This window comes from Hyla sarda, unplaced genomic scaffold, assembly GCF_029499605.1.
Source record: "Hyla sarda isolate aHylSar1 unplaced genomic scaffold, aHylSar1.hap1 scaffold_3422, whole genome shotgun sequence".
In the NCBI taxonomy this organism is placed as follows: Eukaryota; Metazoa; Chordata; class Amphibia; order Anura; family Hylidae; genus Hyla; species Hyla sarda.
In genome coordinates, this window is record NW_026610178.1 from 969 (window position 1) to 17,190 (window position 16,222).

The 16,222-nt window shown below is 44.7% G+C and overlaps 1 protein-coding gene across 1 annotated transcript; it reads right to left on the reverse strand.

Annotated features, from left to right (window-relative positions):
• Positions 1-1,027: 1,027 nt before the first annotated feature.
• LOC130330905 (terminal uridylyltransferase 7-like) lies at positions 1,028-16,137 on the reverse strand (the record flags this gene model as incomplete). The annotated part of the gene is made up of 7 exons (XM_056553622.1): positions 16,105-16,137; positions 15,420-15,539; positions 14,220-14,354; positions 13,683-13,863; positions 12,168-13,210; positions 1,573-1,723; positions 1,028-1,114 (listed from the first exon to the last, which is right to left on the reverse strand). Coding segments are annotated over exons 1-7 (1,735 nt in total), but the record flags the coding sequence as incomplete, so codon positions are not given.
• Positions 16,138-16,222: the final 85 nt, after the last annotated feature.

The following is a 16,222-nucleotide window of genomic DNA, read 5'->3' on the forward strand; positions in this document are numbered from 1 at the left end:
TGTTGCTAGGCAACAGACTCCCGGACACGCGGCGCCATACTCCCCTCCACCGCCGCCATGATCACAGCCGCCGCCGGTAAGTGACCGCCGCTGCCGCTACACGGTTCCCCCCGCTGTGCCCGGACACAGATGGGTGGGCATAGCGGGGGGGGGGGAACCGAACTTTAACCCCCCCGCCCCCAGTCTGCTATTGGTCGGCCGCTCCGCCGATCAATAACAGGGATAGGAGGGGTGTAACCCCTGCCACCTCACTCCTATCTCTTCAAGGGGGATCGAGGGTGTCTTGGACACCCTCGATGCCCCTTATTTTATTGTGGCGCCGCCGTTGATGGGTAGGGGGAGAGCGCTCGCCCTGCAAACACCATAGATGCCGTGATCAGAACTGATCACGGCATCTATGGGGTTAATGCTGCCGGGACCGGGGCGATTGCGGCCCCGGCAGCTGCAGTGGGACTCCGGCTGTGATTGACAGCTGAGTCCCACCCGCGATCTCCTGCGCTGCCCGCGGCAGAGCAGGAGATCGCTTGGACGTATGCATACGTCCATTTGCGCGAACGTGTAGTTCGCCTGGACTTATGCATACGTCCAATAGCGGGAAGGGGTTAATTCAGATTTTTACAAGATTTCCTATGTGTGTCCCTAGAGCACAACATGACAAAATACAAGCCTCAGATACAAAAAAAGGGCAACACCTTGTGAATATTGGGGCTCTCTTAAATCGTTTTGCCAGGCTCCCGCCACAATGTTGTACACTGGCACTTGTTTATATACAGCCTTTATATGACTAGACAATGAACATGCAATAGGATATACGATCTCTGGTTCTATTACACAGTGCAATATCTGCCAGTTCAATGGATAATCATTCGTGTAACAGAGCCCTTATAACAGAGCCCTTAGTAACTGCAAATATTGTTACTCAAAGCAACGTACTGGGAAAGATCATCAAGTCACGGTAGGGGGGAAAAAAAAAAAAATGTACGCTCATCTATATGACCAAGTAGGATATATATAAAGTTATATTTACCCTTAAAGTCTCGTCTAATAAAGTCCTCCAGATCACGCCTTATAAGCTCCCGAGCCTTATCTTCTAGAGAAGTGGGGCGAAAATCCTCTGTATAAGACAGACCAGTGAACAACAAGGTAAGATTCTTATGTATTACAAATATTCCTGAATTAAGCTTTTTTTTTACTTTTGAAGCTTAAAGTCGCACCAATATACTCCAAATAAGTTTATTCTGATGTCTCATTGTATGCATCTGCTGGATTGCATTATGGAAAATAGATTGGAAGCTCCAACAATCATTTTAGTCTGATGCAGTAGAGAAACCCTCCAGATTTCACTGCATCAATGCTTAAAATCCTGTAACCAGTCTAACCTGCTCAGATAGGATCAGAGAACAATTGGTGGTTGGCCTGAAGCAGGCACCCAGCAGAATTCTAAGGCAGGCTATGTAAATTAATCAGTGGATACATTGCTAGATGTGAACATGTTCTACAGATGTGATTCATGATAGTCTACAAAGTGGCAGAACATGCCAACCACCCTTCCAGTTTACTCAGAATACATACCGTAACACTGGATACAAACTTGATCCAAGAGCTGTTGGAACTTAGCATTAAGTGGTGGCAAAGGTTCTAGTTCAATTTTTTTAAAGTCTTCTGGACAGTCCTTCTTTAGATGGCCTTCTTTTTTGCACAAGCTACATACAACAGTAGGAAGCTGAAGTGAATACAAAGAAAACATTTTAAAATGGGCACTGTCTGAATCAAAAACATTTTATACGATTTACATCTTGGCAAAATCTTAAATGGGCACTGTCAGATACAAAAACTTTTGATATGTTGTAAAGTAGACAAAACTAATAGGTTTGTAGTTTTGATAATGCTAGGGAAGATGTGAGCAGACAGCATACTGAGGGAGGGGGCGGAGACCTGCAGTGAGGCCACGCCCCCTCCCTTTGACAGTAATTCGGACTAGTGAGCTAAATTAAAAGTGTAATAAAAATATAAATAAAAGGTGCTAGACACAAAAATTAGATGTACATGGTCAGGGTTAGGTACTGAGTGACATTTAAAAAAGAAAAAGTTTTTGGTTGGATCTGACGGGTACACTTTAACCTTTCTAATATACTTCATAAACCATTTCTATTTACTTTAAGTTATGGCTTATAAAAATTAGACCACTAAGAGTTCCAGTACCATTCAGAATATTATCTGGTCTGGCTGCAACATCATCTTTGTCCCAGCTGAAGCACAGCCTGGGACAAAGTCCAGGAAGTGGGACTTTCAGTCTAGCACTCAATTGTGCTCACTCCTGTCCTATCTGACTGGAACTGACAGTACCCACTAAATACATTTCAGATTTCTGCAGTCTTTGAGGCTAGTGTAAGAAGTGCATCAAGCTGAAAATAGACATGAAAGTATTTCCTCAAACCCTTGCCATTGCTGACCGTTATTGTTAAAATGATGCCATGAGTAGCTGTATGTGGTAATAACGCTATAATGCATGCATAACATCTAGTGGATGTGAATATATTTCGTGAAGCCAATTGAGGTTTTCATTGGTACCATTGGTAAAATGTGACCTTACACTTTTTTTCTTTAAATTGGGTAATTAAAAGAAGAAAAAACACAAAAAACATATGCAGTGTCCTGCACTAACCTAGTGGTTTTGCAGTGCGAGTTACACTGATGACAACGGTCTTTATAGTTTTGTGATCCGTGGCTGTTTCTCAGTTATGGCCCTTTTTCTGTTTATGTAAATGAGCTAGCTTGGTGCACTCAGGGTGTTCCCAAGCCCCAAGTGCAACTTGACATCTGGCCTCTCTCATTGCAAACAATCCTTCTGAATATGGATATCCCTTAGCCTGTGGTGACATTTCTCCCATGAAAGAAGACAAGTAGATATTTTTATGCTTACTGTAAAATCTCGGAGGATCCATTGGGGGACACAGACAGGTATATCTTGCTGCCACTAACAGGCGGACACTAGGCAAAACTAAAAGAAAGTCAGCCCCTCTTGGCAGGATGTACCCCGCCTACTGACTATGAGCTAATCAGTTTAGTCCCAAAGCAGTAGTAGAGGATCGACAGAGAAGGAAGAAGAAAAAATAAATAAATAAATAAAATAAAATAAAAAAAAACAGCAACTGCCCGAGGGAAACCACAGACAAAAATAACCGAACTACCCTCCAGACAAAAAACAAAAAAACAAAAACAAAACCAGAGTAAACCAGAACAAAAAGGAGTGGGTGCTGTGTTCCCCATTGGTCAGCTCCATTGGGAGGACACAGTCAGTGGGACGTACAAATAGCAGTCTCTGGGGTGGGAGAGAACCCCAAAGCAAAATCAGGTGGAAGGCTGAGCAACAGCCGCCTGCAACACCTTGCGATCCAAGTCGACATCAGGAGACGCAGAAGTGTGCACCTGGTAGCGGAGAGTCCAGGAGGCCCCAACGGAATGAGCTGTGACCCAAAAAGGCAGAGTCTTCCGTCTGCAGCGGAAGGCTTTGATATGGCAGAATGGAACCACCGTGAAATGGTCGCCTTCGAAGCTGGAAGTCCTTTACGACAACCCTCCGGAAGCACAAAGGAGTCACACTGACGAAAAAGATGAAGTGACCAATGGTAGATCCGAACAGCCCGAACCACGTCAAGACAATGAAGCAAGCGCTCCTTAGGATGAGAGGGAGCTGAGCAATAAGATGGAGGACGATATCCTCATTAAGGTGAAAAGAAGAGACCTTAGGTAAAAAGGTGGGGGTTGGTCGAAAAACCACCTTGTCCTGATGCAGAACCAGATGGGGGAACAGCAGCTTCAAAATGGAGCACCCTGTAATGCACAGAGAAACAAGTTGAGATCCCACGGTGGAGTGGGGGGGGGGATCTGAATGGTGGAGCTGCATAAGCTACACCCTGCAAAAAAGGTGCGGATGTAAGGGTCAGACACTAGGGAGCGCTGAAAGAATAGAGCACGCCGACACATGATCCTTAAGAGAACTGAGTAACCCTTATTTTATATTGCATTCCTCCATTTCATGTTTGTAACAAATGTTTATTTTTGCTTTTTGTATTTCAACAAAAAAATTAAAAATAAAAAATAAAAATAAAAAAAAAGAAGAACTGAGGGCCAAACATTGCTCCAGGCCAGACTGTAAAAAGGAAATGACGCGTGTGACGGATCCATCTGCTGGTTAACCTCCTGGCCCCAATTAGAACGTTGTGGTTAACCGCAGACACCTCTCCATTCCATTCGTACGGGTGGTCGTCATTCGCCGACCACAAGGCGGCGGCCGTTTTTGGGACCCGAGGAAAAATCAGCAGTGTTCGGTACAAACCCTATGGAACTAAAAACTGACCCTTTATCTACCAAACACCGCTGGAAGCTGCCGCCCGCCTTCTATTTCGTCATTTATATGTTTCAATGTGTTCAATGTTGTTGTGTTCTGGGATGGAGATTGTCTCTGTCCTGGGAGATAATTGGATTTCTTCCCAGTTGTCTGGGGGATAGAGAGGAGGGAGGGTATGGGTAAAGTGGGAAGTGCTTATGTTGAAGCCACTGCGATTGGCTACTGTCCACTATGTTTTACAGTCTTCCATCAGGTCCCCTGGTGGAGACTTGCATAAATACCGGGCAGGTAGCCCCATTAAATTCATTCCTGTTTGACCCTCAAGACGCAGCTGGTCTCGTTTGTGAGGGGGGGGGGGGGGGAAATTACTATTGGGACAGCGCTTTCCTTATTTCTAGCGATGGAAGGAGTTCGACTGATTTGCTGATCGGGAGCGGCCGCGTTCGTATCCTCCGGTCGGGAGTTGGACGGTCGGCTGGACCCAACCTGCGTTCCTGGAGAAGGGGATCATTCAAAGCGGCGGCTTCCTCTACCTGTCAGGGAGTGTTGTAACAACGCGGAAGAGAAAAAAAAAACGACTGGTGGGAGACAGATTGAGACTCACACCATCAGAAATACATCTTTGCAAAGGAAAGCTTACGAGCCCAGATCATTGTCTGGATCACCTGGGGAGAAAAACCCCTGGCATTTAGAACCACGGTTTAAACCACCATACCAAAAAAGCAGCGACTGTAAATTGGGGTGGCAAAGGGGACCTTAAGAGAGCAGGTCGGGACGAACTGGGACACAGTGGTAAGTCGGCTATGAGCCGAATGACGTCGGCGTACCACGTGCGTTTGGGCCAATCAGGAGACACGAGAATGGCAGAGACGCTCTCTGCTTTGAGCTTCCTCAGGACCCTGGGAAGGAGAAGAAGAGGGGGGGGGGGGGGGGGGGAAAGAACGACGTGTGACCAGGGGATCACAAAAGCGTCAACAGCCAGAGCATCGCAGGACTTTGCGACGAAGTGAGGAACTTTTCGGTTGTCACGTGATGCAAAGATCCACATGCAGGGTCCCCCAGTGATTGCAAATTTCCGCAAACACCTCCGGATGATTGACCACTCGCCGGGGTCAATCGAAGAGCAGCTGAGGAAGTCCGCCTCCCAATTATCCACCCCCGGGATGTGTATCGCCGAGAGATGGGAGGGAACTCTGTGTTCCGCCCAGAGCAGAATCCTGAAGACTTCGACAATTGCCAAGGGGCTGCGATTGACATACGCCACATCTGTGGCGTTGTCTGACTGGACAGGAATAGGATGGTTCTGAATAATCCTCTGCCAATGGAGGAAGCAAAAGGAAAAATGACCTGGAGTTCCAGAATTTTGATGGAGAGGAGAGCTTCCTGAGAGGACCAACGGCCCTGGATGTCCGATCCCGGAAGGGTGGATGAGGAGTGTTTAAACTAGGGACTGAGGGGGAGGGAACCTACAACATAGAGGGGGAGGATAGTGTAGATAGAGAGGTGGGACTTCGTAATATACGACGATAGCTGGACTGGGCGGTCAACATACAGGGATATAGTCTATTCAGGAAGGATCGGACAAAACGGAAAGGGGGAGGAGTTTGTCTTTATGTGAAATCGAGTCTGAAGGCCGCACTACGGGAGGATATATGGGAGGGAAACAATGTGGAGCCATTATGGGTAGAAATATATGGCAATAAAAATAAAACAATTCTGGTAGGAGTTTGTTATAAGCCACCAAACATAATGAAAAAGGCAGAAGATCAATTACTGTAGCAAATAAACAAGGCAACAAATTAAAATGAGGTGATAATGGGGGACTTTATCCTGATATAAAACTGGGAGCCTGAGACCTGTGAATCTCAAAGGAAACAGGTTTCTGACTATAGCTAAAAGACAATTACCGTATTTATCGGCGTATAACACGCACTTTTTAGGCTAAAATTTTTAGCCTAAAGTCTGTGTGCGTGTTATACGCCGATACACCCCCAGGAAAGGCAGGGGGAGAGAGGCAGTCGCTGCCCGCTTCTCTCCCCCTGCCTTTCCTGGGGTCTAGAGCGCTGCTGTCGGCCCTTCTCACCCCCTGGTTATCGGCGCCGCTGCCCGTTCTGTCCCCCTGACTATCGGTGCCGGCGCCGATAGCCAGGGGGAGAGAAGCGGCGCCGACAGCCAGGGGGAGAGAAGGGGCAGCGGCACCCATTGCCGGCGCCGCTGCCCCCCCCCATCCCCGGTGGCATAATTACCTGAGTCGGGTCCGCGCTGCTCCAGGCCTCTGGCGTGCGTCCCCAGTGTCGTTGCTATGCGATAACCAGGGGGTGAGAAGGGCCGACAGCAGCGCTCTAGACCCCAGGAAAGGCAGGGGGGAGAGAAGCGGGCAGCGACGGCCTCTCTCCCCTGCCTTTCTTGGGGGTATATCGGGGTATACACGCGCACACACGCACCCTCATTTTACCATGGATATTTGGGTAAAAAACTTTTTTAACCCAAATATCCTTGGTAAAATGAGGGTGCGTGTTATAGGCCGGTGCGTGGTATACCCCGATAAATACGGTATCTGTCCCAAATGGTGCAGGGCCCAACCAGAGGCAGCGCCCTACTAGACTTAATATTAACCAACAGACCTGATCAAGTAACTGATGTGCAAGTAGAAGGACATCTAGGAAACAGTGATCATAATATAATACATTATAACTTGTTCTTCCATAAGGGAATCTCCCGAGGGGCCACAAAAACAATGAACTTTAGGAAAGCAAAGTTCGATCAACTCAGAGAAGCCCTTAATATAAAATGGGATAATGTCCTCAAAAATATGAATACTGACACTAAATGGGAGACTTAATATCTTAAATTCTCACTGTAAGATGTATATACCCTATGGGAATAAAAGGGTCAGAAATAAAAGAAAACCAATATGGATGAATAAAAATGTTAAGGAAGGGGGGAGGGGGGGGGGGCAATAAATGAAAAAATTAAAGCATTTAAACTATTAAAAACATGATGGCAATGAAGAAGCATTAAAAAGCTATAGAGAAAGTTAAAATATGTAAAATACAGATAAAAGCCGCAAAAATAGAGATAGAAATACTACATTGCCAAAGAGTAAAACTAACCCCAAAATGTTCTTTATATAATTAGCAAAAAGGTCAAAAATGAAAGTGTAGGCCCTTTAAAAAAAAAAAAAAAAAAAAAAAAAAAAAAACGATGAGGAAGAAATTATAGACGGGGGTGAGGAAAAAGCAAATATCCTAAAACAAATTCTTCTCCACTGTATTCACTGAGGAAAATGAAATGCCACGTGAAATACAGTGTGATAAGGTAAACCAGTAAACCACCTGTCTAACCCAGGAAGAAGTACAGCGACGCCTACAAAAAAAAAATCAAAATAGACAAATTACCAGGCCCAGATGGCATTCACCCCAAGTTCTAGAGGAATTAAATATTGTAATAGACAGACAGACCTATTTTTAATATTCAGGGACTCTATAGTAAAAGGGAATGTTCCCCAGGACTGGCACATGGCAAATGTGGTGCCAATGTTTAAAAAGGGGACAAAAGGTGACCCTGGGAATTACAGACCTGTTCGTTTAACCTCCGTTGTACGCAAGTTGTATGAGGGTTTTCTAAGATGCTATTTTGGAGTATATTGATAAAAATAAAATTTATGACACCATACCCGCATGGCTTTATGAGGGATCGGTCCTGTCAACCTAACCTGATCAGCTTTTATGAGGAAGTGAGCGCCAGTCTGGACCAGGGGGAATCGCTGGATGTCGTATATCAGGATTTTTCCAAAGCATTTGATACGGTGCCACATAAAAGATTGGTGCATAAAATGAGAAGGATGGGAATGGGGGAGAATGTGTAACTGGCTCAGCGATAGGAAAAAGAGGGTGGTTATTAATGGTACTTATTCTGATTGGGTGACTGTTACTAGTGAGGTACCACAGGGGTCAGTATTGGGTCCTGTCCTATTTAATATATTTATTATGACCTTGTAAAGGGGTTGAATAGTAAAGTAGCAATCTTTGCAGATACTAAACTCTGTAAAGCTGTAAACACTATAGAGGACAGTGCACTGTTACAAATGGATCTGGATAGGTTGGAAGTTTGGGCTGAGAAGTGGCAGATGAGGTTAAACACTGATAAATGTAAGGTAATTCACATGGTGAGGAAAAATCCAGGATGGGTTTATATATTAAATGGGAGAACACTTGACGACTGACAAAGGACTTAGGGGTCTTACTTAATAGTAAACTTAGCTGTAGTGACCAGTGTAGGGCAACTGCTGCCAAAGCAAATAAAATCATTGGGTGCATCAATAGGGGCATATATGCCACACATAGAATACGGTGTACAGTACTGGGCACCAGTGTACAAGAAAGATATATTGGAGCTGGAGAGGGTTCAAAGATGGGCAACCAGAGTAATACGGGGAATGGGAGAACTACAGTACCCAGAAAGATTATCAGAATTGGGGTTATTTAGCTTAGAAAAAAAGAAGGCTTAGGGGAGACCTAATAACTATGTATAAATATATCAGGGGGCAGAGTTCAAAAGGGGTCTGGATGCATTTTTGGAGAACAACAACATTGATGGTTATGTATACTAGATATTTAGGGACAGCATGTTGATCCAGAGATTTATTCTGACTGCAATATTTTGAGTCAGGAAGGAATTTTTACCTCTAGTATGAGGGTTTTTTGCCTTCCCCTGGATCAACTCAGAGGGACTCATTAGGGATATAGGTTGAAAAGATGGAATTTTTTCAACCTTATGAACTATGTTACTATGATGGCAATCACCGCTGACCTGGTGAAAACCCTTAGGGCCATGGCCAGACCGAAGGGAAGAGCAACAAACTGAAAATGGCCCTCCGCGACGGCAGAAGGAGATACCGCTAATGAGTCGGAAAAATCAGGATGTGAAGATACGCATCCCGGATATCCACAGAGGAAAGATACTCTCCCTGATCCATGGACGCCACCACAGTACAAAGAGTCAATGCGGAATGGATGCAGGAGTAAGTGGAGGTTGAGGAGTTTCAGATCCAGGATAGGGCAAACAGATCCCCTTCTTGGGGACGACAAAAAGATTTGAGTAGAATCCCGAAAAACGCTCCTCGGGAGGAACGGGAACGATTACTCCCTGAGCAAGAAGGGCCTGTAGTGCGACCCGAAAGGCCGCCGCCAAAGAAGGAGAACAAGGAGGGTGGGATTGAAAAAAGCGATCCCGGGGAAAAGAAGCAAACAATCCGATAGTCATCGGAAACAGTCTCGGACACAGGAATCCTGTATCTGAGATAACCAACTGTCCCGGAATAGAGTGCCGGCTTGGCTGAATGACCCGAGGCAAAGGACTGAAAGGAAGATTACTTCTGGCAGGAATCTGTATGGTGGGATCTGTTCAGCGGCAGAAAGAAACTCTTAACCCCAGTAGCTTCGGAGATAATTTCATCCAGGAATTTTCCGAAGAGCCGGTGCATTGCCGTAGAATGAGATTTGCCATAGAATGAGATGGTCCGCCTCCATCACATCCTATTGGCTCTCTCTTGTCACGTGACATATTTAAATGTCACACATCGATGCGCACAGTAGTGTCAGTTTGGCTATCACAGGGAGAGGATCTCCTCACCCTGTGATAGCTGAAGCTGTACGGAGCTCTCATGGCCTCTGTGGCCCGACAGAAGTTCACACATGTACGCAGCTCATACGGCTGGCTCATATACATTTACTGTTGATCCACAGCGCTATTGGGATCCCGATGCCCGATGGCGCTGTCATCAGTGTGCGTCCCACGCCTGCAGCTCTACTCCCCGTCCCCCGCAGCTCTACTCCCGTCCTCCGCCCCCCGCAGCTCTACTCCCCGTCCCGTTAACGCTCAGGGAGCGGGGAACAGAAAGTAGAGCATCGGGCGCAGGTAAAGTTATATGCGCAGTACTACTTTACCTGCGCCCGATGCTCTACTTTCTGTTCCCCGCTCCCTGAGCGTTAACGGGACGGGGAGTACAGCTGCGGGCGTGGGGCGCTCGCGGGGACGCACACTGATGACAGTGCCATCGGGCGTAGGAATCCCCATAGCGCTGTGGATCGCTCCCTGAGCGTTAACAGGGGACGGGGAGTAGAGCTGCGGGGGACGGGGAGTAGAGCTGCGGGCGTGGGGCGCTCGCGGGGACGCACACCGATGACAGCGCCATCGGGCATAGGGATCCCGATAGCGCTGTGGATCAACAGTACATGTAATAATAGAGTAAGTGTATATGAGGCAGCCGTATGAGCTGCGTACATGTGTGAACTTCTGTCGGGCCACAGAGGCCATGAGAGCTCAGTGCAGCTTCAGCAATCACAGGGAGAGGAGATCCTCTCCCTGTGATAGCCAAACTGACACTACTGTGCGCATCGATGCGTGATGTTTAAATATGTCACGTGACAAGAGTGAGCCAATAGGATGTGATGGAGGCGGACCATCTCATTCTATGGCAAATCTCATTCTATGGCAATGCACCGGGTCCCGGAGAATGGAAGTTCCGTGAGAGACTTCTTTGAAGCGGCATCGGCATCCCAAGCTTTCAGCCACATGGAGTGACGAAGAGACCAAAATTACCTGTAGCAAAAGCTGTACAGCAGGTGGACTCCAAGGAAGCAGAGCACCGGTAATCTCCAGCATTGGACAGTTGAAGTGCAAGATCCGCCAAATCTTCCGAAGGGGCACCAGACAAAACGCCCTGACAGAGCTGGGAAGCCCAAACAGATATGGCTCAGTGCAGTAAGAAGAACCTTGTACATAAAATTAATAAAGGCAGGGAGGGTGGGTGAGGGAGGGAGGTGGCATGTAACCTGCACCACACCCCAGCCTCTGTTACTCAAGCAGAATCTGTCAGCTCTAGATCATGCTCAATATTTTTTTAATGGCCTTCAGTCAAAAAGCTGAACGAAAAAGTTCAACAAAAAAAGTTGTGTGTAAAACCTCACTGGTTATTCAGGATTCAAAATATAAAAGAAAAATAAATCTTGGAATTATTCTCTTTAATAGAATGGAGCAGAAATATAAAGACAGCTATAATTTCTCTAATACTGGATAATTCCGTTAAAAACTGCAGGTGTGTTTCCAAACAGTTTAGGGTGTGTTTTTATATAGTCCCCCCCCCCCAATCCCCATCTGGCTTTGGATTCAAATAAAAAATTAAGTTAAGTAAGTGTAATTTCAGCCTTAAAAGGGGTGCTCTGGAAGAAAAAAAAAAATGTTTTCAAATCAACTGGTGCCAGAAAGTTAAAACAGATGTGTAAATTACTTCTATTTAATAATCCTAAGCCTCCCAGTACTTAGTAGCTGTATGCCCCAGAGGAAGTTGTGTAGTTCTTTCCAGTTTGACCACAATGCTCTCTACTGCCATCTCTGTCAGTGTTAAGAACTGTCTGAAACAGGAGAGGTTTGCAATATTGATTTGCTCCTGCTCTGGATAGTTCCTGACACAGGCAGAGGTGGCAGCAGAGAGCACTGTGGTCAGACCGAAAAGCAGCTTTTAAGTACAGGAAAGCACAAGTATCAGAGCACTCCTCTAACAAGTGTTAACACCCCGAGCAAAGCCATTGTTCCCAAGAAAAACCAGAAGTTTAAATGGGTACTCTGGCAGAGCAAACCTGTCAATTAATTTTAGCAATGGGTGGGAGTGTCAGCACCTGGACCCCAACTGATCAAAACTCCTGATACTTCGAAATGCCATGTACGAAACTAACCAAATGAAAAGGATATGGGAGACTGCTACATACAATTCCGTAAATATAAATAGAATCTGGAATAAAGTTTTGAAGCCTACCTTGCCTTTTGTAAATGTTGGTTTGTAAAATTCATAAAACATACAAATCTCTTCATTGACAGAGCTTTCGGTAACTGGTAGGAGTTTTTTGGCTTGTGTTTTTGAGAGCACAGTGTCAGAAAGTCCTTCAGTGCAGTTTTCATGGACTTTTGAACTTCTAGCAGACACTTGTCCAGTTTGGTCATCTTCAGACAATTCAACCACTGAGCCGGTGTAAGTGTTCTCTAGCTCATCATCATCATCCTCCATGAGATCTAAATTCTCCCTTTGATTCAATACCAAACTAGCCTCATCATCTTCCTCCTCCTCTTCATCTGAAATAGTTACAGGTGCCAGTCCAAAATCATGGGCAGTTTCCTCTAGTTCATCTGTACCCTCTGTGCTCTCCTCTTCTACATCTCCCTTATCGACATAGAGGTCTCTGCTCTCTAAGCAAACACCTCCCTCAAAGTCAGACAGACTGTCTGTTTCTTCATTGCCTGCCATAGCTGCCTCTCCACTTTCACTATCTTCCTCATAGCTTTGATCAATCATGTAATCACTTTGCTCCTCATTTCCTATTAAAGGGTGGTCATCTTCATCAGAATCTTCTTCATGAGGACTTTCTGGTTCTTCAGAGCCCTGGAAAAAATCTTCTGGGTCATCTAAAATAATCTCCTCTGTTATGCAGTCAGCATCTTCAATATTAACATCTGGGTATGTTGTATTATAGACTAGCTTTTTCTTTGCTGTACTATCCATCTCATTAGGAACCTGACTGTGAGTAGGCTGGGAAATTACAAGAGAAGCCAAACCATCATGACTGTCTAAGAATTCTTCCAACTTGTTTATGCTCTCAGAATTTGGACACGTTAAAGGATTTTGTGCACCTTTTTTGTTAGTATTTGGAGCAGAAATGGTGGACTTTTGAGTGCTGGATTTTCCAGACTTGGTTTGGGGCATGGCAAAATATTTGTAGGTTGCCTTTAAACAGTGGAGAAGGAAGTCATACACTAACTGACTGTTCATTGATCTTGCAACATTCCTCTTTACAGAGTAAGGATCTATATTTAAAGATGAACATTGTTAGTTTGTGAATTTATTAAACACAATTTGTTTACAGACAAGCATGTTACTTAAACCCCATAACTCCTCTTTAGGCAAGATTTATACAGGAGCTTAACAGCCACAAGTCCCAGCCAGACCACGTTTCTGTTGACCCAAAGCGACACTTTGGTTTGGGTCATCAGACCAGTGGTCAAGCTGGGACTTTAGGTCGTAATATACCCATGTAAATCCAGCCTCAGGAACATATGGGCCACTACGAGTAGACTCTGCTGGCCTTGCCACTCTCTCACTCACCTTAGTTAGATAGGCTATTTACATGATGTTTTATTGCTGGTGTACATTTACAGAATACACTTATTAAGCAAACTAGGTTACACATTTAGGTACTGATGGTCACATTGGGAAATGTTAAATATGTATTGATTTTTACCAAATACTAAAAATATTTTTACCAAAAGATAATATTACCTTCTACAGCAATTCGTTTCTTAGGCCAGTCCTTCAATTCCCTAGAAAGCTTCTCTTTAACACGAACATTGACAACAAGGTCAGCCATGTTGAATTCCAGTGCATAAAATCTAAGCAGATCTACCCAAAGCTGACCAAGAGGCGCAGAACACTGTTTTTCTGAGTCAAAGAAGAGTGGCACCTGGAATAGAATACACAATTGTATTATTGAAACCAAATGTAGTGTTTCTCCTAAGGACTATGTGGGTGATTTACTGGAAGACTGGCATTTCATATGCACCAGGTACGATTTTGCCTCCAGGTGCACATTTGGCTGCACGTAGGGCAAGTCAGACCTGGCATAGATTTTAGTTAAAACTTATGCCTGTGTGCAGGTGCAAGTTTTAGTAAAGTGAAGGGTATGCAAAGCAGGCCTCAATTTAAATTGGTATTTTATATTACAGTCAATCAATTAAACTTCATTTAGTGATTGACGGCATCCAGCTCCATCTGTGTTCAATGAGGCAGACTTTCACACTGAATTAGTGCATTTTTTACCTTTCCTTTAGAAGTGCATTCTTCATTATTTTGATTGTCGCTGTTTGCTGCAGCACTGTATTCCCAAAACACATATTTGCTGTTGGGTTCTTTCAGTCTGAATTGACTCAATTTAGAAATTGTAAACTCATCAATCTTAAAGAAAAAAAAAAATAATAATTTTACATAACTTATATTGCTCAGCTTTTATTCCTTTATCCCTTACAATTTTTCAGATGCTATTTTGTCACAAATATATCAAATTCCGAACAAACTCATAAGTTCCACTATTCATTTAATTAGTATAAGTATTGGTGAACATTTGCCAATAGTGTTGTAACAGCAATAGTATTCTCAAAAGATATAATTGAAAGAATTACCAATTTGGCACAACACTGTCTCAAAAGGTAAGCATCTGATTCTGGGGGTCTGACCCCTGGAACCCCCACCAATTACAACAGTGGACTCTTGTACCTTGAGTGAATAGAGTGGCAGCACCCATGCTTGGCAGCTGCTCCATTTACTTTATATGGTACTGCTGAAGACCAGTAAGCACAGTGCTTGGCTATCTTCGAAGTTCCATAGTGAATAAAAGGAGTGGAAGTTGAGCATGCCCGCTGCCACGCTACTTATTCTTCAAGGGGGCAAAAGGACAGTTCTTGTGATTGGCGCTCATTACCCATCTGGCATCATTAAGGCACATGTGCTGCCACTCCATTGACTTGCAGGATAAGAGACTTCATGATCAGTGGGGGTCCCATTGATTGGATCCCTGCTGAACAGATGCATATGTGGATAAATGAGGAGTTTTAAGATGTAAAAAGGTTTGTTTGTACAAATTTTTTTTTTTTTGTCGGAACACTCCTTTAAAAATGGGTGGGTGGGTGGCGATCCACCCCACTAGGGATGGTTAAAAGGTTTCTTAATTTAATAGCTGGCCGTGGCGATCACTGCATGCCAGGCAATTAGCAGCGGCTCCCAGGTGCTGAAATCAGCTGGAGGCCGCCAGGTATGGAGAGGGCTCGAGTCAGGAGCCCGCTCCATACACCCAGAGCACTGCTGTTGTCTGGCCGGCTCTACTAGCACAAAGCAGGGCTAAAGGTCAGCAGAATTTAGCTGCCCAGCACGTGGAACTTCATGTCCCGGGCATCGGGAGATAGGAATTCCACATGCCTGTCCATCTTTTCTTACAAAAACATAACTAATGATACAAGAACATACCCAGGATCCTAGGTATACAGGAAGAACTGGCTCCTTTCTCTGCTGAAGGAAGAAAACCACCATGAGTGCAGCCACATAAGGTGGTAGGCCACCTTCTTCAGGCTTATCAATGCCACATAGCTGTAAAAAAAAAACAAAAAAAAAAAACAAAAAAAAAAAACACATTATAATATAATTACACAAAATAACTAATAATGATTTAGCACATCTAAAAATAAAACCGGACATCTACTTTCAAATAAAGCTTGGTCCATTACACAGACATCAATGTCACCTGGCCACCCCACTGACAATGGGTTTCTATTTTGCCATAAAAAAAAATTTAAATTGGCAACAGTGCTATTTTTCCCCCATCAAATGGAATTTGATGAAAATTCAAGCAAAGTCTTAGAAACCTCGCATTCTTCAATAAATGTAGCCAACATTGAAATTTTGTTCCTTGCCCTGCTACTGAGCCCTGTCCATCCCCAGGGACCCTGTACTTGCAGCTCCTTGGAGAGGGCAGCTGCTGGCTGGAGCTGCATGAGAAGCCAAACTATTACTTTTTCCAGCTGGAGACAGCTGATCCTGGAACAAGGAAGGAAAGACTATTTTTTACTCATTCCCTGCACGAACACCCAAATGTTTTGCCCAGACAATCCTTGATAGTTTCTGTTAAAAGGGAACTTCAGCAAATTAAAATTACCTTTATATAGCTGCACATGATAGTTACGCAACTTCTCTCCTATAGAGATATAAGGAGGGGGCGTGGTTTTCCCCCGCTTAGGGGGCGGGGTCATAACACGCCAGTCTGTGGGAGAGCT